This window comes from Musca domestica, unplaced genomic scaffold (genome assembly GCF_030504385.1).
Source record: "Musca domestica strain aabys unplaced genomic scaffold, Musca_domestica.polishedcontigs.V.1.1 55, whole genome shotgun sequence".
Taxonomy (NCBI): Eukaryota; Metazoa; Arthropoda; class Insecta; order Diptera; family Muscidae; genus Musca; species Musca domestica.
This window is the reverse complement of record NW_026712355.1, coordinates 798,082-821,522: the sequence shown is the minus strand read 5'-3', so window position 1 is coordinate 821,522 and position 23,441 is coordinate 798,082. Positions and strand designations below refer to the sequence as shown.

The 23,441-nt window shown below is 36.8% G+C and overlaps 3 protein-coding genes across 3 annotated transcripts in view; 2 read left to right on the top strand and 1 right to left on the bottom strand.

The window, feature by feature from the left end:
* The window catches only part of LOC101896923 (trichohyalin), a 51,891-nt gene extending 31,193 nt beyond the window's left edge, over positions 1-20,698 (top strand). Inside the window, exon 2 of the mRNA XM_059128535.1 lies at positions 19,023-20,698. Coding sequence (XP_058984518.1) covers positions 19,023-20,636 — 1,614 coding nt within the window. The 3' untranslated portion in view covers positions 20,637-20,698. The remainder of the gene's footprint in view (positions 1-19,022) is intronic.
* LOC101895247 (peptidoglycan-recognition protein SC2-like) lies at positions 13,018-13,735 on the bottom strand. The gene is made up of 2 exons (NM_001287227.2): positions 13,664-13,735; positions 13,018-13,591 (listed from the first exon to the last, which is right to left on the bottom strand). Exons 1-2 carry the CDS (start codon positions 13,698-13,700, stop codon positions 13,077-13,079), a joined length of 552 nt encoding a protein of 183 aa, NP_001274156.2. The 5' UTR covers positions 13,701-13,735; the 3' UTR covers positions 13,018-13,076.
* On the top strand, positions 16,276-17,086 carry LOC131800319 (peptidoglycan-recognition protein SC2-like). Its single transcript, XM_059128536.1, has 2 exons — positions 16,276-16,427; positions 16,507-17,086. The coding sequence occupies exons 1-2, from the start codon at positions 16,391-16,393 to the stop codon at positions 17,019-17,021; spliced, it is 552 nt and encodes a 183-aa protein (XP_058984519.1). The 5' UTR covers positions 16,276-16,390; the 3' UTR covers positions 17,022-17,086.
* Positions 20,699-23,441: the final 2,743 nt, after the last annotated feature.

Sequence of the window (23,441 nt, the reverse complement as noted above, 5' to 3'; positions counted from 1 at the left end):
AGACTACATGAAGTTCGTCTATTCAGTGCATAGATGAGCTGTTGTAGGCCTTCTGCTGTAAAGAGGTCTTTCCACAAAAGGCCAGCTTAAGGTCTCCTGTCCATCGAATACATTCAAAAGTTGTTTTGTGCATAGAATGCCTGCGAAAAGTCATCGGACTTCTAAGGAAACATCTTCTATCGCTTGGCCGAAAGTGGTGAACTTCCGAATTAGGTTTTCTCCGATGAGAAAACATTCGTTGTCCAGCAGTTTGTAAACAAACAAAATGATCGTGTTTACTTGCCAAAGAGGTCAGCTGAAAATGTGCACCTTCGGTTGGCCACCAGAACTCAAGCGCCGGCCATGGTGATGGTGTGGGCCGCCATAACAGCCGATGGTCGCTCTTTGCTTGTATTAATCGACCGTGACATCAGAATAAATGCCGAATATTATCGCGAAAATATTCTGGAGGGTTTATTAAAGCCGCTCACATTTTAGCCGCAGACCTTGGACATTCCAACAGGACTCACCACCATCGCACTCATCACGCGCCACCCAAGAATGATTACAAAATGAGGTTCCTCGCTTCATTTCAAGCGCGCAATGGCCAGCAAAATTTCCGGGTACCAATCCGTTCGACTACTGTGTCTGGAGTATTTTGGAAAGCAAGGTTGGCACTAAAAAATAACAAAGTGTAGATCACTTCAAGCAAGCGCTTCGCTGGGATTGGGGCAAAATACCGCAGAGCAACATTCGGGCTGCGTGTGATGGTTTCATTGGCAGTTTGAAGGCCATAATTCGTGCCAAAGTTGACCGATTCGAACAAATCTAAACTTATTCTAAAATTTGATGCTGTTTCCGACATTTTTGCTTTCATTCAATAAAATTTTAAAAAAAATGTAAAAATTATGGCGTTTGACTTTGTTGCAGTTTTTTTTTATCTCATCCTGTATAAGATCGTCTCATAGATTGTAGAATGTCGGATGATCTTTTCATAAAAGTTCAGATTTTCCGTTGTGGGAGATCGAATGATCTTCTAATATAAGATCCGGTTATTTTCTCTAGAAGATTGAAGGATGTTTTGATCTAAAATCTGATGATCTGATTGGGAAGAACCTCTATGGGGAGTTCGGATAAGATCGAATTATCTTCCCGTAGAAATTCAAAAGATCATCTTATATAAGATCGTCTCATAGAAGATCGGATGATTTTTATACCCTACACCAGAAGGTGGTCAGGGTATTATGTCTTTGTGTATTTGTTTGTAACAGGCAAAAGGAAACGAGATAGACCCACAGTTCCTTTTGATGATCTGCATAGAATCACATTCTGAGTCGATTTATGCATGTCCGTTCTTCCGTATTTTTGTAAACAAAGTACAGTTCGCATTTATTGCCCTATCCAGATGAAATTTTGCACAAATCATTTGTTTGGCCCAAGGACGAACCCTATTGAAATTGGAGAGAATCGGTCAAAATTAAGATATAGCTCCCATATATATCTTCGTCCGATTTGCTTTTTATTGTGCACCAGACGTGTAATATCAGCCCGAATAGTATGGAATTTTGCACATACAACCAAATTAGGCCTGAAAATAAGTATACCAAATATGATCGATCGGTTCAGATATAGTTATAGCTCCCATGTATATAGTTCATCCGATTTTTTGAATTTGCCCTCCAAAGCCGTAATATGCACTTTGTAACAACAATATTTGGGGAAATATATCAAATACAGCTCAGAAATACATTTTCTAAATTTTATCGAGATCGGTTCAGATTTGGATATAGCTCCCATATATAACTTCATCCGATTTACCTTTGATTGTGCACCAAACGACTAATATTTGCCCAAATTGGATGAAATTTGGCACATACCACCGAATTGAGTCTAGACGGTAGGATGTTAAATTTGGTGAAGATCGGTTCAAATATAGCTGTAGCTCCCATATATATTGTTCATCCGATTTGTTGTATTTGTTACCCACAACCGTAATATACACTCCGTAACAACGATATTCAGGGAAATATATCAAATACAGCTCAGAAATATCTTTGCCAAATTTTATCGAGATCGGTTCGGATTTGGATATAGCTCTCATATATATTTTTATCCGATTTCAAATTAATTGTGCACTAAATGGGCAACACAAGTCCGATTTTGAAAGATACAAATGCTTCGGCATATTTAGTCCTTTGGACTTTAAATTATAATTATAATCATGGCGAGTATGATTGAACTCTCCCATAAAAATTTTAAATTGTTATGGAGCTCTACTAAATTAGCAAAGTGGTGTAGGGTATCATAAAGTCGGCCCCGAACGACTTTAAGACTTTCTTTACTGGTTTTTATTAAAAAACTGATGATCAGATTGGGAAGACTTTGAGACAGTCTAAGGAAGTCCTCTTGATCTTCTGGGGAAGATATATTTTAGATATAGCCATCAATTTCTAAAATTCACCTTTTTCTACTGGGTCGAAAATCGGTACGGAATATCCAAATACTTCTAAATATTAACTCATGGAACAGGAAGTAAGAATTGAATCAACTTCAAATGTCGAATTTTCGCTGGCGGCGTAATGGGTACCTCTATGCTGAGGGTATATACCTTTCGGTATCCCGACTGATACTTTCGAGTTTGTATAAAAATAATCTGTTTCCATATTATGCCCCTCCTCCCCTGATGTCACATATTAATTCCAATTAGTTAAAGGCCCCATACCGGATGGAAATTTTTATTAAAAAAACATCTGCTTTCTCTTCCATGAAAAACTCCAAACTTTCACTTCCACAGTGCATCCCCGCTCATTTACAATCTCTTCCTTCAGGTGATTCCCAACATTTGTTTTTTTTTCTGGCCAAAAGTCATCGTTGATGACTTCTTTGGCTGGCCATTGTTAAATTAATTCATTTTGCGGAGAGGAGTGAGGTCGAGTGTTTTTTTCCGCACAAGAAACCTTTCGTTAAACCACTTGGCCAGAGTTTTTTTTACAGCGATTTTTTTTAATTGCAGTGTAATTTTTCCACTGTTACTGTTGTTGTAGCTGTTGTTGATTCTGTTGTACAACAATTTGACTTTTTTGACCCGGTGGTCGGCGTCCGCATTATGTAAACACATCAATGACATCGTTTCAGTGGAATTCAACAAAAGGGGGATTTTTTCCCAGGCATTCCAATCGGTTCGATTCGCTTCGGTTTGGTGCTTGATCCAATTGTCACCAGTTTTTCCCTTTTAACATTGACCATTGTTCGGTCATTTATTCGCTTGAGTATGTGTATGTGTGTGTGTGTTTCTGTTGACTTGTATGCCATGGCATTTGTTTTTCCCCCGTTTTTTTTTTTTAGTTGCAATTGGCTCATTCGATTTCTTTGCCAAATATTCTGCAGAATAATTGATTAAAATTCACTGGAAGTTAGTGTTTTTTTTTTTTTTTGGTGGTTGGTTGTTTTCTCGGCGGAAAGGGATTATTCATTTGTTGTCCATGGACTTGGTTTCTGATGAGCTTTCGGCGAATAAATAATACAAGTCATTCATTGTTGATTGCATTTGGGCTTTTCTTTTTTATACCCTCCACCATAGTATGGAGGGTATATTAAGTTTGTCATTCCCTTTGTAACACCTCGAAATACACATTTTAGACCCCACAAAGTATACAAATTCTTGATCAACATAAAATTCTATGTCGATTTAGCGATGTCCGTCCGTCTGTGGAAATCACTCTAGCTTCCGAACGAATTGAAGTATATTGATAAAATTTTGCTCAAACGTATGTTATGTCTGCTTTTTCAATACTTTTGGTATTGAAAATGGGCCATGTAGGTCCACGTTTTGGTATAGCCCCCATATAAAGGTACCTCCCGATATTCGGTATTCTGATGATTTTAGCGACATTATTTACCGGAATTGTTTCAAATTTGGTACTTGAAGTTCGTAATAGAAACTACAGCATAAAACAGAAAATGGGCCATGTAGGTCCACCTCTTCGTATAGCCCCCTTATAACGCTGCCTCCCGATATTCGGTATTTTGATGATTTCAGCGACATTATTCACCGCAATTGTTTCACATTTGGTATTTAAAATTCGTAATGGATACTACAGCCTAAGACAGAAAATTGTCTGTGCCGGTCCACGTCTTCGTATAGCCCCCATATAACGGCATCTCCCGATATTCGGTATTTTGATTTTATCGACATTCTAACCGATTTTTTTTTAAGTTTCGCATTTGAATATTGTAATGGGCTATGACAAATGTTACCTACGCAGGTCCATGTCGTCGTATAGAACCTAATATAATAGCTATATTCGGGAGTTTTAAGATTTTAACAGAATTTTTAACGGATTTTATTGTTTTTGAGAATTGCCAAATTCGTTCTAAATGGTGGAGGGTATTCAAAGTTCGGCCCGGCCGAAATTACAGCTTTTTTACTGGTTTTTTTTGTTAGCTTATAGTTTCAGTGGAGCTATATTTAATTGGCTTCGAGAAGTAAAGAAAGGAGAACAATCATTAAGAGCGATAAGCAAGAGAGGAAAAGTAAACACTCACCTTTATTCGGAGAAAAAGAAAAGAAGTTTTTTTGGTATTATTATCCTTTAATTCGAAGGATGAAAAGTCAGTTGTTTGAATTATCAGAGCCCAGAAGAACCTGCTAAGGCAAAATAGCAGGTTTTGGAAATTTTCTCTAAAAGGTACTAAAAACTATGTTTTTGGGCTACACTTTTAGGGATAGAATTTCATTTTTCGAATTTCTCGCTATGATTGTGCGAGAGTTGGAATGTCTACTAAAATGTTCCAAGGGAAGGAAACCTCTACATTATTAAAATGCATTCAGGGTCTACTACTATGCAACATTTTTCATAATCCCGAGGAAATGCCGATAGCCTAGGAGTCCTCAAGAAATTCCACTTATGAATCATAGTAATTCAAGACTGCAGTATGGACTTTTGTATACCCTGCTCCATATGACTTTTTGGAGATTTGATTTGTCATTTGTCATGAAGCAGGGTATACTTCATATGACTTTTTGGAGATTTTATTTGTAACTCATCGAAATAATCATTTAGGAAACAGCAGAGTATATATATGTATAATACAAAAATATATTATCCTTTGAAAGGATCGACGTAGAGGTCTATAATTTTGGTCACACGCATGTTATGCCAGAAATTTTTATGGGATTGAAAATGGGGTTTATAGGTCCACGTTTTTTGTAGCCTACAACCATTTAGATTTTTGATTTTGATGATAATACATTTTCCTAACGGAATCACCAGAGAGAAAATTGTTTGTTATAGACGTAGGCCTGACCCTTGTGGGAAATTATCTGCAGGGTCCAAAGTTTTCATTAAGCCCTTCCAATTTTTCATATTTTAATGATTTATATTTATTTTAATATTTAAAAATAAAACATGGAATCCATCAATCCCTAACTCTCTTTCCAGTAAGTACAGGGTGAGATAAAAAAAACTGCAACAAAGTCAAACGACGTAATTTTTATTTTTTTTTTAATTTTATTGAATGAAAGCAAAAATGTCGGAAATAGCATTTAATTTTAGAAAAAGTTTAGATTTGTTCGAATAGGTCACCTATGGCCTTCAAACGGCCAATAAAATCGTCACACGCTGCCCGAATGTTGCTCTGCGGGTTTTGGACCCTTCCCGACGAAGCGCTTGCCTACGGTGCACTATGGGTAAAAAGCATGATTTTTTGGCATAAAGTCATTTTTTTTTTGGTTTCATATTTTGAAATTTAACTGATTTCCTAAATGTAGATACCCATATTAGAAAAAAAAATGTTTAATATCAATACGGGTGGCAACCCTTTTTTGCTGGCGAGCTTTTAAAGTCAGCTGTTTGAAAGTCAGTTTGTTTTGGTACAACTGGCGGTAAAGATCAGCTAAGTTCAAGTGCTTCTGATTTGACAAAATTGAAAAAAATAAAACGGCCAGATCGGCTATATAGCAGCTATATGAAATAGTGCCCCAAATCATATGAAAATTGGTAGGTCATCTTGGGGGCATAAAAACGAATACAAATCAAATTTCACTTCAACAGCTTCATAAATAAAAAAGTTGGGTCAAATAGGCCAGACCGGCTATATAGCAGCTACATAAGAAATAGTGCCCCAAATCATATGAAAATTCGTAAGTCATCTTGGGGGGGGGGGCTTAAAAAATGAATACAAACCAAATTTAACTTCAATAGCTTCATAAACAAAAAAGTTGGGTCAAATCGGCCAAATCGGCTATAAAGCAGCTTTATGAAATAGTGCCCCAAATTATATGAAAATTCGTAAGTCATCTTTGGGGTATAAAAAATGAATACAAACCAAATTTCACTTCAATAGCTTCATAAACAAAAAAGTTGGGTCAAATCGGCCAGATCGGCTATATAGCAGCTATATGAAATAGTGCCCCAAATCATATGAAAATTGGTAGGTCATCTTGGAAGCATAAAAAATGCATACAAACCAAATTTCAATTTAGTAGCTTTGAAATTAGAGTTTATGCCAAAATAAACGTAAAAAAACCCATAGTGCGGTGATCGACACTTTGGTATATTTTAGTGCCAACTTTGCTTTCCAAAATACTCCAGATACAGTAGTCCAACGGATTGGTGGCTATTGTGCGCGGGAAATAAAGCGAGGAACCTCATTTTGTAACCATTCTTGGGTGGCGCGTGCTGAGTGCGTTGGTGCTGAGTTGAATGTCTAAGGTCTGCAGCCAAAATGTTTGCCTGCCCAAGGCTTTAATTAATGCCGATAATATATGACATTTATTCTGATGCCACGGTCGATTAATACGAGCAGAGAGCGACCATCGGCTGTTATGGCGGCCCACACCATCACCATGGCCATGGCCGGCGCTTGAGTTCTGGTGGCCAACCGGAGGTGCACGTTTTCAGCTGATCTCTTTGGCAAGTAAACACGATCATTTTGTTGGTTTACAAACTGCTGGACAATGAATGCTTTCTCATCGGAGAAAATCAAATTCGGCAGTTCACCACTTTCGGCCAAGCGAAACAACTTTCTTTTGAGAGAGCTCTTTCGAGTCTATTTTCTTTCTGTTTCGGTGTAAGTTCTTGCACTTTTTTGGAATTTCAATGGCTTTATCCCGAGTTCATATTCCAATACTTGCCGAATGGAATATTGCGATATGTTCAGTTCACGAGCCATTTTTCGGCCACTGCGACGCGGGTTTCGATCAAGTCGCTTCTTTACTTTTCGAACCATTTCTGCAGATGTTGCGGTTTTCTTCCGTCCACTTCCTTGACGATTTAGTACTTTTCGTACGATTACAGTACACATTTCGAAGACCACCTCCATATCTCAATTCCAGATACCAACAGAGACCTCAATATCAAATTTGAGGATCCCAGCTCTATCCCTTTACCCACTGCCCATTTTGTACAATTCTAGTACGCATATTCAAAACCGGCTCCTTCTCTCAACCAAAAACACCAACAGTGACATCCGTATCAAATTTGAAATATCAGCTCTAATCCTCAACTCAATACCAAATTTAGTAACAATTCCAGAACATATTTCCAAAAACACCTTCATATCTCAAACCCAGATACCAACAGAGACCTCAGTATCAAATTTAGGGATTCCAATTCCCTCCGTTCACCTAATATACAATTTAGTACAACCTAGTACTTTTCGAACATTCATCGTACACATTTCCAAAACTACATCCATATCATAGCACCAAAATCACCAACAGTGACATTTATATCAAATTTCAGAATTTCAGCTTTCGCCCAATATCAAATTTTGTCCTATTTAGTACTTTTTGTACAATTACAGTACATATTCCCAAAACCACATTAATATCTCAATTTTACCAACCAACTGAGTCATTAATCTCAAATTTGAGGTTTCAATCCCTGTCCCTATACCCAATACCAAATTTAGTACCATTTACTATTTTTCGTACAAATATAGTACACATTTCTATAATCAAATTTCAGTGATTTCAGTTCTGACCATTCACCATTCATCCAATACCAAATTTAGTATTTTTCGTACAATTATAGTACACATTTCCATAACAACCTCTACCATATCTCAATTTCAGATAGCAACAGAATCAATATCAAATTTGATGATTCTAACCCTATCTTTGCACCCAATACCAAATTTAGTACCATTAGTACTTTTCGTACAATTATGGAACGAATTTCCAAGCCACCGCCAAATCTCAATTACATAGAGCAAATTTCAGAATTTTATCCTATCCGTATGTCCAGTCTAAACATGAGCAGTGACACTGATTACATATTTGAAATTTCAAGTACAATTGTACCAAATATAGTACTATTTAATTTTTCGTGCACTTGTAGTAGACATTTCCAAAACCACCACTTTACCCCAAACCAAAACAAAATTTCAAAATTCCTCCCAACAAAACTGTTCCAACTTTAGTACTATTTAGTACAGTTCGCACACTTAGTACACATTTCCAAAACCACCTTCAAATATATACGTACTATCCAACCTTGATTTTCATACTAACTTTCAAATATTTACATATTTCACATAATAGAAGTTTAGTACCATTTTAGTACTTTTTCGTAACCTTTTAGTACAATTTCCAAAAACCCTTTGGCACATCTATCCTGCACTCCATCAGGGACGCTGATTCCAATTCTTGGTCATTCAATACAAGGTATGCAATTGTTCGTACCCTTTTAGTTTGAATTTCCAAACAGTAAGCCCTATCACAAGCCTACTCGTGCAAAATTTGAAGATTTTGGCTCAGTCAGGTATTTATAATGATCTCTTCTGATATTACTTATATTACTATATTAACAGTGCCAAATTTTAAATATCGTCCATCACATGATGTCATATATTCCCAAAAAATAATGAGCATGTGATAAATGTTTGAAATTGTCAATTATCGATCCGCAAAGCAACTGTACTATTCATCTCTTCGCTCATTCATTCATCAACCAATTTCAAGTGTTATCCATCGGCGTCTAGCCGATTCGCACAACAGTTGTCAAACACATTCAATTTTAATTAGGAAATTGTTGTTTCGAGTGCCTACATCGAGCAAAACGATAAGATATGAATGAATGAATTTTACCAACACCTGGCCACTTTATTGAAAAAATGGAGATAAGTTAAGTAAAGAATTGCTGTAGCTATTCTCCACAAGATGGTGCTGAGGCGGTGAAGAATTTGAAATAAATAGCCGTTAGATTTAAATCTGGTAAGAAAATGTATTTTGAAAACTAAGCCGAAGCAATGGATATTATTTCGGATTGGTAAGCTTTGATAATTTATAGAATTTCCTGGCCAAAACACAAATTGTATTGTTTCTTATTTTTCGAAAATTCGTACATTTTCCTAGCAACTTTGATCAATAAAGGACTAATTTTTTGAGGTACTTAGGGCTATTATCTTTGAAGGGGTGAAAATAAAATTTAAATTCGGCAGGCTTTTTCTGGTTACAACACACATTTTAGGCTTAAAGGCGTACTCTATAAGAATTTTGTGCAAAGTTATCCTACAAAACATAATTTTAGAAAACTGACGTTAAAGGCAAAAGTATTCTTGATCAAATTTTACTATGGGTCACAAAAGAAAACTCTATTTCTGTTACATATCAAGAAAATAATTTGCATCAATGTTGCCTAAAAAAAAAAAAACAAGTAAAAAAGCAGTAAGTTCGGCCGGGCCAAACATTGAATACCCTCCATCATTTGGAACGAATTAGAAAATTTTCAAAAAATTAAATCCATTAAAAATTCTGTTAAAATCTTAAAAAAAAACCTAATATCGGAAGTTGCCGATATATGGGGGGATATACGATATTGTGGACCTATATAGATAATTCTTTTCCAAGGTATAAAGTACCCACAAGGAACTCCTTGTGGGGATTTACAGACAATTCCGTTGGAAAATATGGATAGAATCATCAAAATACTGAATATTGGGGGGTACCGTTATATGGGGGCTATACGTCGATATAGCCCATCTTCGAACTTGACCTGTCTGCAGACAAAAGAGAGATCTGTGCAAAATTTTAGCTTCCTATCTTAATTCGTTAAGACTGTAGCGTGATTACAACGGACGGACGGACAGGGCTAAATCGTGTTAGAATTTTACGCTGATCACAATGTATATACTTTGTTGGGTCTAAAATGATTATTTCGATGAGTTACAAATGATGAGTTACAAATGAGTTACCATACTATGTATGGTGGAGGGTATAAAAAACCGGAAATATTTCCTATTTTTTTTAAAACAATTTTTTTTTATTTTCGAGTTGACACATGAAAGTAATATAAAATGTAGTTTTAGGCAAGATTCAACCCCTATCTATACATTTAACGGCAAATTTAGCAGAATTTAGTACTTTTAGAACAATCCTAGTACGCATTGTCAACAGTGGATTCCATATCAAATATTAGAATTCCAGCTATATCCTAAGACCCAAATCCCCAATGCATTAGCCTACTTTCCATACAAAACCGCCGCCATATCTTAACCACAGACAGCATCATTGACCTTAATATTAAATTTTGGGGTTCTACCTCTATCCATTCACACATATCCCAATTGTACCGTTTTCAGTACATATTTCCAAATCTTTCTACACAACCCAATCCTACACTTTAAATTTCCATAACTTCCTAAATACATTAAACGTACAGCCCCATAGATATCTCAATTTCTATTTCATAATTCAAGCTGTATTGGCTAAACACAATTCCAATTTGTACCAAATTTAGTACATAATTACAATTTTCCATATCAACTTATATCATACAGTCCAATAGGAATTTTATTTTAGTTTTAAGGATTCAAACTCCACCGGTTCACCCAAAATTTAAATTGTATCAAATTGAGTACCACTTTGTACACATAAGTACGAATCTCGAAAGCTTCCTAAATACCCCGATCGTACACTCCCACAGTAATCCCAATTCCAAATTTCAGGATTCGAACTCTATTGGTTCACCCAAATCCAAATTTTGTACCATTTGGTACACTTAAGTACAAATTTTCATAACTTCCTATATCATACAGTCCAATACAAGTTAACCAAAAAACATACTGGTTAACCCAAAACAGGATACCAGCTCTATCGGGTCATCCAAATCCAAATTGTACAAATTTTCATAACTATCTGTATCATGCAGTCCAATATAAATCTTACTTCCAAATTTCAGGACTCCATCTCCAACGGTTCACCGAAGATTTAAATTGTACCATATTTAGTATAATTTAGTATAAATACGTATAAATTTCATAAACTACCTTAATTTCTCAGTACCAAATCAAAATTAAGTACCATGTAGTACTTTTCGTGCACATAACTTTCGAAAACTTTCTCCATATCCGCCAGAAATGTTAATTTCAAATATCAGGATTCCTCCTCCATCCGTTGCTCTAAATTCAAAAGGTTCGAAATACACACCCAAAACTACCTCCTTACATCGACCCTACTCCTCAACCTTGATTCCCATTCCAAATTTCTAGCTATAACCTTTCACCTTATAATACGAAATGATAGTAAATATATTACATTTAAGTACTTTTTGTACATTTATAGTGCGGATTTCCAATAACCTTTCGGCACATCCATTACACACTCTATCTGTCAGCCTAATTCCAAATTTAAGAGTTTTAGTTGTACTGGTTCGTCAAATAAAAAGGATTACATATTTAGTACCTTTAGTATCCGATTCGGTCCAAAATTGCTACATCGTAATATTTTTGTCAAACTTAGATCGAGTTCGGAGATGGAAAATATTGGTACACTCCTTCTGGTACCTCCCCCAAAAAAGGCCGAAATTTAAAAAAAATAATTTTTTTCTGCACAGAAATAGAAGCGATAATCCGATTTTGCTTCAACTTTGCAAATCCTAATATTTGCGTGAGTTCTAGGTCAGGTGCCAAAATGGATAATATCAACAAGTACCTCCCCAACAAAATTTGAATAATTACAATTGTTATAAAATGTGAAGTAAGAGTCCGATTGTCTTCAAATTTCATACATCCCAATATTTTTATAAACCAAAGGTCTGGTTTTAAGATGGAATATATCAGTCTGCTCCTTCTGTTACCTCCCTCACAAAGTGCCACAAATTATGAATATCTATGAAGCATCTAATATGCGAAATCAACATCCGTTCCCCTCCAGGCTTGGTACATCTGAATATTCATTACTATCAACAAAAGATCTGTTATAAAGATGGTAAGGATCGGACGATTTCTTCCTGAACCTCCACCACAAAGGGTCAAAGTTTTGAATAACCAAAACGATAATAAAATCCGAAATAAGCTTCCGGTTCTCTTCATATTTCACACATCCAATTATTTCTACTAACACGAGATCTGCTGTAAAAATGGTATTTATGGGCGCATTCCTTTTTGTACTTCCCCCCAAATTTATATATCTGGCATCTCACGCACATTTCCCTACAAAGTATGGGAACATGTCACATATAAAGTGTAGGAAGTAGATGATATAGCCCAAATATGGCTCATTGTAATTCTTAACTCTCCTATAAAGGGTCAAAAGTGTGAATAGTCATAACTTAAGGCTGGGGGTATACATCTGTCGGCAAAACCGATTGATACTATTTTACTTTTTGAGATATATTTCACCAAATTTAACTTATAGGCTTGAATTACATCAAACATCTAAAAAGGGTCATGTGATGGGTCCACTTTTTGGTATAGTTCCCTACTGAACGTTTATCCCCAATTTCAACTATTTTTACGTTTTAGTTATATTTTCGATTTAATTTCGTAAAAATTTCGGTATTTTTAGTTCAAAGGAGTCGTAATTTGAAAATTCCACAAATGTGGATTATGCAGATGTATTTATTTAAGTAAACTCTTCTTTCATAATTTACTGGATTTTCCTGATTTTTTTCATTGAAAAAATTTTGCACAGTGCTATCCTCGGTAATAAATGTGATGTATTATTGTCCCCAATTATGAATCTTGTCATTACTCCCCAATTATCATTCACAAAGCCACACCCCCCACCAAAAAAAAAAAAAAAAAAAAACTACATTACTCTTCAGAAAATCATTTCAACTTTATTTCTTCTCTCCTCTCTCATCAAAACCGATTTAAGCCTTCCAGTTGGACCACTTCTTGATTTCATTGTACAAATTATTGCCGGGACATTCGGTTGAACCGACTTGACGATGACCGTACAAAGTGTAATTGGAGGCGACGTAACCCTGCGATACCAACCAGGCGATCAATTCCTTGGCCTTGGCTACTTGGGTGGCAGTGGGAGTGTAGTCATTGTAGTTACCGATGAACATAATGCCATATGACTTGCTGTTCCAGTTGGTGGCATGGGCGCCCATAACACCAGCACCACGACCCTCATAGATATTGCCGTCGGCACCAATGCCATAGTTGTAGCCAATATCAGCCCAACCCAAAGAATCCATGTGATAGGATTGCATGTTACGCATCTGGGCGGAGCAGGTGGCCAGGGTGTTGCAGTAGGCTCCAGCCGAATGATGGATGACAACATAGCTCAAACCCTTGGCCAAATAGCTTTTGGAGGTGGCAGCACGTCCACCCCATTGGGATTTGGTGACAATGTTGATGGCGAAAATGCCATGGGCAACTGTGGGAAAATTAGAAATTATACCAGTTATTCAGTGAGAGAAGAGCTTGAAAATCTCGCTTTACAACTTACGACAGAGCACAGCCAAGAGAGCAAAGAAAGCTTTCATTGTGTTTTGTGGTGAATGACTAGAATAGTACTGATGTTTCGTTTTCGAAACATCGAACCTTTAAATACCGAAACCGCAATGTTGTTGTTTTCTGTTTCCTGTTGTTGTTGCGTATTTTTCTTAAACGTTTACTGATAATAACAGAAATTCCTTAGCTCTATTGTGATTGTTTTGATCTGCTCGTTTGTTTTGCTGGGGTTTACTTTAATTAGCCTGGGACATATCGAACAGATTACGGCCCTAATCAATTCCAACCATGTGCCGGAATTCTATGATAGTTTAATGGATGGCACACTTCATTTAATTATCTGTCTATTTTTGTCATATTGGAGCTCCCCCAAGAGGTCTGTTTTATCAAGGTATATAATTTAAATTCAAGATATCGTTTTATTATTGCGCAGGGGGAAAACAAATTAATTGTTTATGCAAATTAGTTGAGATTTCTAGAACTATGACTAATAGCTCGGAAAGTCAAGCTGTCATTGGTGTAAACAAAGTGAGACACTGTGTCTATTTTCTGTGCTGCTTATTTCTAACCTAGAAAATGTTATTCGACCTTCTAAAGGTATTTTTTAATACAAGATCTTCTAAAGGTCGTCTCGAAATAGAAGACCTTTTAAAGGTCTATAATTTCTTCTGATGGTCTTCTCTTCCAAAGGTTTTATGGAAACAGAAGATCTTTCAAATGTATTTTACTTATAGAAGACCTTCCAATGGTATAATCTTTATAGAAGACCTTCCACAGGCCTTCTCTTCATAGAAGACCTTCTTTAGAAAACCTTCTAAAGGTCTTCTCTTTATAGAGGCCTTCTAAAGGTATTTCTTCCAAAGGTCTTCTCTTTATGGAAAGCCGACCTCCATAAGGCTTTGTAAAGAAGACCTTCCAAAGGTCTTCTCTATATAGCTAACCTTCCAAAGGTCTTCTCTTCATAGAAGACCTTCCAAAGGACTTTTCTTTATAGAAGACCTTCTTAGGCTATTTTCTTTATAAAAAAACCTTTAAAGGTCTTCTCTTTAAAGAAGACCTTTCAAAGGTCTTTCTTCGTAAGGTCTACCTTCCAAAGGCCTTTTCTTTATGGAAAACCTTATGGAGATCTTCTCGGTATAGAAACCTTCTAAAGGTCTTCTCTTTATAGAAAACCTTCTAAAAGTCTTCTTTTTATAGAAGATCTCTCTTCTTTATAGAATACCTTCCTAGGGTCTTTTCTTTATAAAAAAAAAACCTTTTAAAGGTCTTCTCTTTAAAGAAGACCTTCCAAAGGTCTTGCTTTTCAAGGTCTTCTCTTTATGGAAACCCTCATGGAGATATTTTGTCTATAAAAGACCTTCTTAGGGTCTTTTCTTTGCAAAAAAAAACCTTTTAAAGGTCTTCTCTTTAAGAAGACCTTCCAAAGGTCGTTCTTCCAAAGGTCTTCCTTCCAAAAGTGTTCTCTTTATGGAAAACCTTATGGAGGTCTTCTCTGTATAGAAGACTTTCCAAAGGTCTTCTCTTCATAGAAGACCTTCTAAAGGTCTTCTCTTCATAGAAGACCTTCCAAAGGTCTTCTCTTCATAGAAGACCTTTCAAAGGTCTACTCTTCATAAAAGACCTTTCAAAGGTCTTCTCTTCATAGAAGACCTTCCAAGGTCTTTTCTTTATAGAATACCTTCCTAGGGTCTTTTCTTTATAAAAAAACCTTTTAAAGGTCTTCTCTTTAAAGAAGACCTTCCAAAGGTCTTCTCTTTAAAGAAGACCTTCAAAAGGTCTTCTCTTTATGGAAATCCTTATGGAGGTCTTCTCTGTATAGAACACCTTTCAAAGGTATTTTCTTTATAGAAGACCTGCTAAGGGTCTACTTTTTATAGAAGATCTTTCAAAGAACTTATTTTCATAGAGGTCCTCTCAAAGGTCTTTTCTTAATAGAAGACCTTTCAAAGGTCTTCACTGCATAGAAAACCCTCCAAAGGTCTTCTCTTCATAGAAGATCTTCCACAGGTTTTCTCATAACTAAAGATCTTTCATAGATCTTCTCTTCATAGAAGACCTTCCAAAGGTCTCTTCTTCCTAGGAGACCTTCCAAAGGTCTATTCTTTATAGAAGACATTCTAAAGGTGTTCTCTAACAAGAAAGCTTTTGAAAGGACTTCTCTTTATAGAAACCCTTTTCTTTTTAAAAGTCATTCTGAAGGTCTTATCTTTATAGCAGTCCTTCTTTTTATTAAAATATATATATATATATATATATATATATATATATATATATATATATATATATATATATATATATATATATATATATGTATATATATATATATATATATATATATATGTATATATATATATATAAATATATATATATATATATATATATATATATATATATATATATATATATATATATATATATATATATACTAAAATATTGGACTATTGATCCAATTGTTATCGAATTTTAACGAAAAAACATATTTTTTAACTGATTAGGGTCGTAATCTGTTGGATTTCTGCTTAGCTAATTAAAGTAAGTCACAGCAAACAAAACAGAGAAATACAATCACAATAGAGCCAAGGAATTTTTGTATTATCAATAAATTTAAGAAAAAAAATAGCAAAAAGAACATTCAACTCAGAAGTTGGGTCAACGTATTTAAAGGTTCGATGTTTCCAAAACGAAACATCAGTTCTTTTCTAGTCATTCACCACAAAACACTATGAAAGCTTTCTTTGCTCTCTTGGCTGTGCTCTGTCGTAAGTTGTAAAGCGATATTTTCAAGCTCTCTCTTTCTCTCTCAATGAAAAATTCATTTAATGTATATTTTTCCCACAGTTGCCCATGGCATTTCGGCCATTAGCATTGTCACCAAATCCCAATGGGGCGGTCGTGCTGCCACCTCCAAAAGCTATTTGGCCAAGGGTTTGAGCTATGTTGTCATCCATCATTCCGCCGGAGCCTACTGCAACACTCTGGCCACTTGCTCGGCCCAGATGCGTAACATGCAATCGTATCACATGGATTCTTTAGGTTGGGCTGACATTGGCTACAACTATGGCATTGGTGCTGATGGCAATATCTATGAGGGTCGTGGTGCTGGTGTTATGGGCGCCCATGCCACCAACTGGAACAGCAAGTCTTATGGCATTATGTTCATTGGTAACTACAATGACTACACTCCCACTGCCACTCAGGTTGCCAAGGCTAAGGAATTAATCGCCTGGTTGGTATCGCAGGGTTATGTCGCCTCCAATTACACTTTGTACGGTCATCGTCAAGTAGGTTCCACCGAATGTCCCGGCAATAATTTGTACAATGAAATCAAGAAGTGGTCCAACTGGAAGGCTTAAGGTGATTTGATGAGAGAGGAGATAAGAAATAAAGTTGAAATGGTTTTATGAAGAATATTGAAGAGTATTTTTTGATTTTTTTTTGGATGATAATTTGGGGGATATGACTAGATCCAAGTTGGTGACAATAATATATCGCATTTACTACAGAGGATAACACTGTGCGACAAAATTCAATTTGTCCAAAGCATTTTGGTGAGAATTTTCCAGAAAAAAAGTTATTCGTGATGGAATTCAAGCGTGATAGTGTGATTTCTCTTTATTTGGCTGGAAAACCACAAGCTATTGTTAGAGCACTCCAGCATTCAAATGTGAATAAATCTTTTGTGTCTCGTACCATCGATCGTTACCGTAATACTGGTAGCGTAGCCCCACGTCAAGGAAGTGGACGGAAGAAAACAGCAACATCAGCAGAAATGGTTCGAAAAGTAAAGAAGCGACTTGATCGAAACCCGCGTCGCAGTGGCCGAAAAATTGCTCGTGAGCTGAACATATCGCAATATTCCCTTCGGCAAACATTGAAAAGTGAGCTCGGGACTCGGTATGCCATTGAAATTCCCAAAAGTGCAAGAACTTACCCCGCAACAGAAAAAATAGACCCAAAAGAGCTAAAGAGTTGCTTCGCTTTGGCGAAAGTGGTGTACTGCCGAATTCCGTTTTCTCTGATGAGAAAACATTCGCGATCCTGTTTACTTGTCAAAGAGATCAGCTGAAAATGTGCACCATCGGTTGGCCACCAGAACTCAAGCGCCGGCCATGCTAATGGTGTGGGCCGCCATAACAGCCGATAGTCGCTCCCCGCTCGTATTAATCGAGCGTGGCATCAGAATGAATGCTGAATATTATCGCGAAAATATTCTGGAAGGTGTATTAAAGCCTAGGGCATGCAAACATTTTGGCCGCAGACCTTAGACATTCGAACAGGATTCAGCAAGATCGCACTCAGCACGCGCCACCCAAGAATGGTTTCAAAATGAGGTTCCTCGCTTCATCTCCAGCTCAGAATGGCCACCAAAATCTCGGGATACCAATCCTTTGGACTATTGTGTCTGGAGTATTTTGGAAGCCAAGGTTGGCACTAAAAAATACCAAAGTGTCGATCACCCCAAACAAGCGCTTCGGCGGAAATGGGAAAAAATACCGCAGAGCAACATTCGGGCAGCGTGTGACGGTTTGGCCATTTGGAGGCCATAAATCGAGCCTAAGGCGACCAATTCGAAAAAATCTAAACTTTTTCTAAAATTTAATGCTATTTCCGACATTTTTTGCTTTCATTCAATAAAATTAAAAAAAATGTTAAAATTGTGGCGTTTGAGTTTGTTGTGGTTTTTTTATCTCATCCTGCATATACCTCAGTCCTGTAATACAATAGTGAACTTTTTTTTAGCATTCCAGCGGTATCGCTTCATCAAAAAGTAAATGCACCCAATTTAGTACCATTCAGTACTTTTCGTGCACATAAGTACAAATTTCGAAAACTACCTTCTTATCCCAATCCTGCACTCCGCCAGTAATATTAATTCAAATTCCAGGCCATCCAAATTCAAATTGTACCAAATTTAGTACCATTTTGTAATTTTCGATAAATTAGTACACACTTCCAGAACAACCTCACTTCATCGACCCTTCTCCTCAAATCTGGTTTCTATCCCAAATTTCAATTTTATAGCTCTCTCGTATTTTTATCTGCGCTATTTTCGAAGACTCTATATACTTAAAACGCAAAGATTTCGAATCGAGGAATCTTAATCTGAAATTTTCTAAAAGTGTTGAAGAGGGGGGAACTTCCCCCCTCCATTTTCTTACTTTGAGGGTTAAACTTTAAAAATCATTTTTTAACTCTACTTTTATAACCTGTTTGATTTTCCCCGTATTTATTTTTTTGTGTTGCACAGTGTAATAATAATTGAGGCAGCCACAAAATGGGTCTGTTTTGCATTTGAAACTTAACTCAAAAAAATCATTCAGAATTAACGACCCTTTTCTTTCCCCTCCTTTCAGATGGCCACCAAAGCCCAACAGCTACAGGCCATGTTCGCCAGGCGACGTGAAATGGAACACATGCACATTGAGCGTACTCAGGCAGTGAACAAATACTACGATCACTGGGGCAAGGTGACGACACGCTTCGAAAATTGGACCACACCTGAATATTATAAACAGGCAGAGGAAAAAATGCAGCGTAGCAAAGAGGAAAAAGAGAAACAAAAGCAAATGGAAGTGCGTCGTCGAAAACTAACAGAGCTCTTCGAAAACGAAAGAGAACAATATAACCTAGAGATGAAGGACAGGCAACGATCACGTAAAGTTCGAGCGGTTAGCACAGCCACACTGGCAAAGATTAATGACAATCTAAAGGAGCAGCAAGCGATACGACGAAAACTGGAATTGGAGGCTAAACTCTATGGCAAATGGCGGCATGGAGTGGATGATGAAAATCTCATTTTCGAATCAAAAAGTGATCATGAGGTGATAGCCAAGCTAAATTGGCTCGACAAACAGGTGGAAAATCAATTGGAAAGGGAAAAGGAAGAGCTTGAAAATCGTGAACGCATGCTACGCTTGCAGGCCGAACAAAATCGAGCCGAAGAATTGCACAAGCAACGTCAGGAGATACGTCAAAAAGAAATCGAGGAGATACGCGCCCTACAAGAGAGCCACATGGAACAGCTGCAGGAGCGACAAAGAGAGAGTGAGAAACTTAAAGAGAGTGAAAAACTGATGCGAGAAAATATCGAAGAAGTGGAAAAGGAATTGGAGCTACTGGAAGAAAGTTATGCGGTGTTGCAACAACCTTCTCAGTTTGGAGGGGCCTATAATTTGACCAAAATCAAGGTTTTTATGCGTAAACGATCCGAAGTCTACCGGAATCACATTAAGTTGTGTATTAGCATTTTAGAACGCACTGCCGCCTATGCTTCCAAATCCGAAGGGTTGTTGGCTCTCAAAGAGAAACTTAGCAAGCAGTTGGATTCCGAAATGTATACCTTGACCCAAATTGATGCCATGTATGAATCGGAGGCGAAATATAATCTACATCGTTGTGAGGACTTGTGGCAAACCCAGTCGGCGGAACGTTATAAGGAAATGAAGGAGATTTTGAATTTGGAACGCAATTCCAATGGTAAATTGTTGAACGATATTTTGGAACGAGAAAATGAATTACTGGACCTGCGCACAACCCATCTCAATGCCATTGAGAGCACGAGTGAGAAATTGAAACAGTTGATAAAGGAACAAGAGGAATCACCACGCCCTCTGTGTGTGTGCACACCACGAACCATGGAAGAGGAATCAAGGAAATCTATAGCTTCCACACCCAGAAGTTGTCATTCGGATGGGGATTTCTCCCGAGTTCATAGACCACAATCTTGCCAGACAGCCGTCTCTAAATTGGATTCTTGCCACAATGGCCGGGAAAATTCCGCCAATCGTTATGTTGATAATATCTCGAAGACATTCCGTGATCTAAACTTAGATGTTTGGGAGAGTATGGCATCATCACCACGTGAGGTGGACAATCAACGTTTAGAGGCTCAACGGGCATTACGCGTCGTTACCGCCGATACAGCTGAAAGACCACGTTTTGGCCGAAAACGTGTTGCCTGGACTTAGAGTGCAGGAGATCCATTTTTTTTTTGCATTTTAAATATTTAAAAAATATATATTTTCGAAATAAAACAGAATTTACAATTTCCTTAAAGAGACTAACTTAAGCAGGATTAAAAAAAATAATAAAAAATTCTTTAGCTTACCAATATGGAAAAGTAAGTATAGCAGAATCGGCTTCTCAATCGAAAAATAGCTTCAATGGTAAATATTGACACCTCCACAGCCCAAAAAATCATAGAGCGATTCTTACATGAAAATCGGGTGCTTGATAAGGCCAAAGCAGCGCCAAAATAAAAAACTTCAATGCAACCGACGAGCGGTACACAGAGCGGAAAATAAAGGCTAATCCTAGACTCTTGAATCCAAAACTGACCATTGAAATTCAAAATAGCCTTGGCAAAACCTGTTGTGTGGAAACCGTCCACCGGATTCGGCGTGATCACGATTTTCACAGCCGAGTTCCACAGAAAAAGCCATCATTAGCTCAGCTCAAAAAACCAGTTAGGAAAAGTCAAAAGTCGGGCGGGGCCGACTATATGATACCCTACAACACTATGCATATTTAATAGAGCTCCCGTAACAAAAGAATTTATTTCAAGTAGATCATACCACCTATCAACATTTGACTGTAGAGCAGTTATAGTTTGCTTTCAGAGGGATCCTACATTTATATGGGAGGCATATCCAATTCTGAAACGATTTTCACAAAATTTGACGGACACATTTTAATCTTTTATACCAAATAACATTGCTATAGAGTGCATTATATCACTTCAAAAAGGATTATATTAAAAAAATATATATCGGAGCCGATTTCCACCAAATAAAAACGCAAATTCACCCCCTTCGGGCTGTTATTAGCCATTATTTGCACAATAAACCTGAAATCGGATAAATGATATATGGGAGCTATATCCCAATCTAGGCCGTTCAAGATAAAATCTGGCAAAGTTATTTCCGAGCTCTATAACATATCTGGTACGAAATATTATTGTTGTCGAATGCATATTACGAATGTGAGGGACTTAAACACCAAATCGAATAAAATATATATATTGAAGCTAAACCAATATCTGAACCGATTTTCTCCAAATTTGATGTACTTCCTTCTAGACTCAATTCGGTCGGATGTACCAAAACTCAGGACTTTTGGATCTGGGCTGCATCTGATATCTGATATCAAACATCATTTTTGTGGGATGCATATTATGCATGAAAAGGACTTAAATCCCCAAATCGGATGAACCATATGTATGGGAGCTATAGGTATATCTGAACCAGTTTTCACCACATTATAATTACTTATTTCTAGGCTGAATTCGGCCGGAAGTTCTAAAATTCACTCCATTTGGACTGATATTAACCAGTTGAAGAACAATTAACGTGAAATTGGTTGAAGTTACATATATGGGAGCTATATCCAAATCTTAACCGATCTTTATAAAATTTAGCAAAGGTATTCTTGGGATGTACCTGATATCTTGTACCAAATATCATTCTTATGGAGCGCATATTACGCATGTAAGGGACTTAAAACCCCAAATCGGATGAAACATATATATGAGAGCTATATCTAAAACGATTTTCACCAAATTTGAAGAACTTATTTCTAGGATGAATTCAGTCGGAAATTCAGTTCATTTAGGCTTATATTGTCCATTTGGTTGAAATCGGATAAAGGTATGTACATATGGGAGCAATTCGTCCTTGGGCCAAACAAATATTGTCTTGCAAATTTCATCTCAATCGGATAATAAACGCAACCTGGATTTTGTTCAAAAAAAAAAAAAAAAAAAAAAAAAAAAATGCATTGACATCGACCCAAAAAGTGATTCTATGAAGATTCTCAAAAGTAACTATGGGTCTATCTCGCTTCCTTCTCCATGTTACAAACAAATCCACAAAGACACAATACTCTTACCGCGATGTGGTGTAGGGTATGAAAATCCGTTTGCAGTTTGCCAAAGAGCAACTTTACAAAAGTCTGGAACTCAGTCACTTTTTCCGAAGAGTAAAAATTGAATATGTTTGATTCGGATGGCATGACCTATGTATGGCGAAAACCTAATATGGAGCTTAATAAAGAAAATTTTAAATGCGATTGTGAATTATGGTATGGGTCTGCATTTCGGCTGCTGGTACAGGAAATCTTACTTTTGTCGAAAGTTTAATGGACGGAGGTGTATCTGCAGAATCTTAAAGACAATTTTTTGCAGAGCGCGAAAGATTTGGGCATACGGTCGCATTTTCGATTTACCAGGATAACGTGCCAAACATTAACCTGGAATTGTTCAGTTTTATAATTGTTCACCAGATATTACCAAGAAGCTGGTTAATTCTATTCCAACCCGCCTTCAAGCTGTTGTGGAACAAAAAGGGTACAAGACTTAATGCTAAAATGTGTAGAATTATGACCCATATACATGTCTTGAACATTTAAAAAAACTGCATAAAAATAAGCTGTATTTTTTATTTTTTTAATTTTTATTCATTTTATTTGGAGGGTATATCAACTGTAACTCAGACCCACCAAATTATATATTCTTGATCAGTCGATTTAGCTATGTCCGTCTGTCTGTCTATCCGTCTGTTTGTTGTAAACATGCAATCTCTCGAACGAATTGGGGTGAAGGCTAAAATTTTGCACATATGTGCATTTTGCCAGTAGGCATTAAAGGGTCATATCGGTCCACATTTTCGTATAGCGCCCATTTAACGGTACATTCCAATATTCGGTATTTTAAAGATTTTTGCGATATTACTACAGCCTATGACAAAAAACTGCGTATACAGGTCCACATTTTCAAA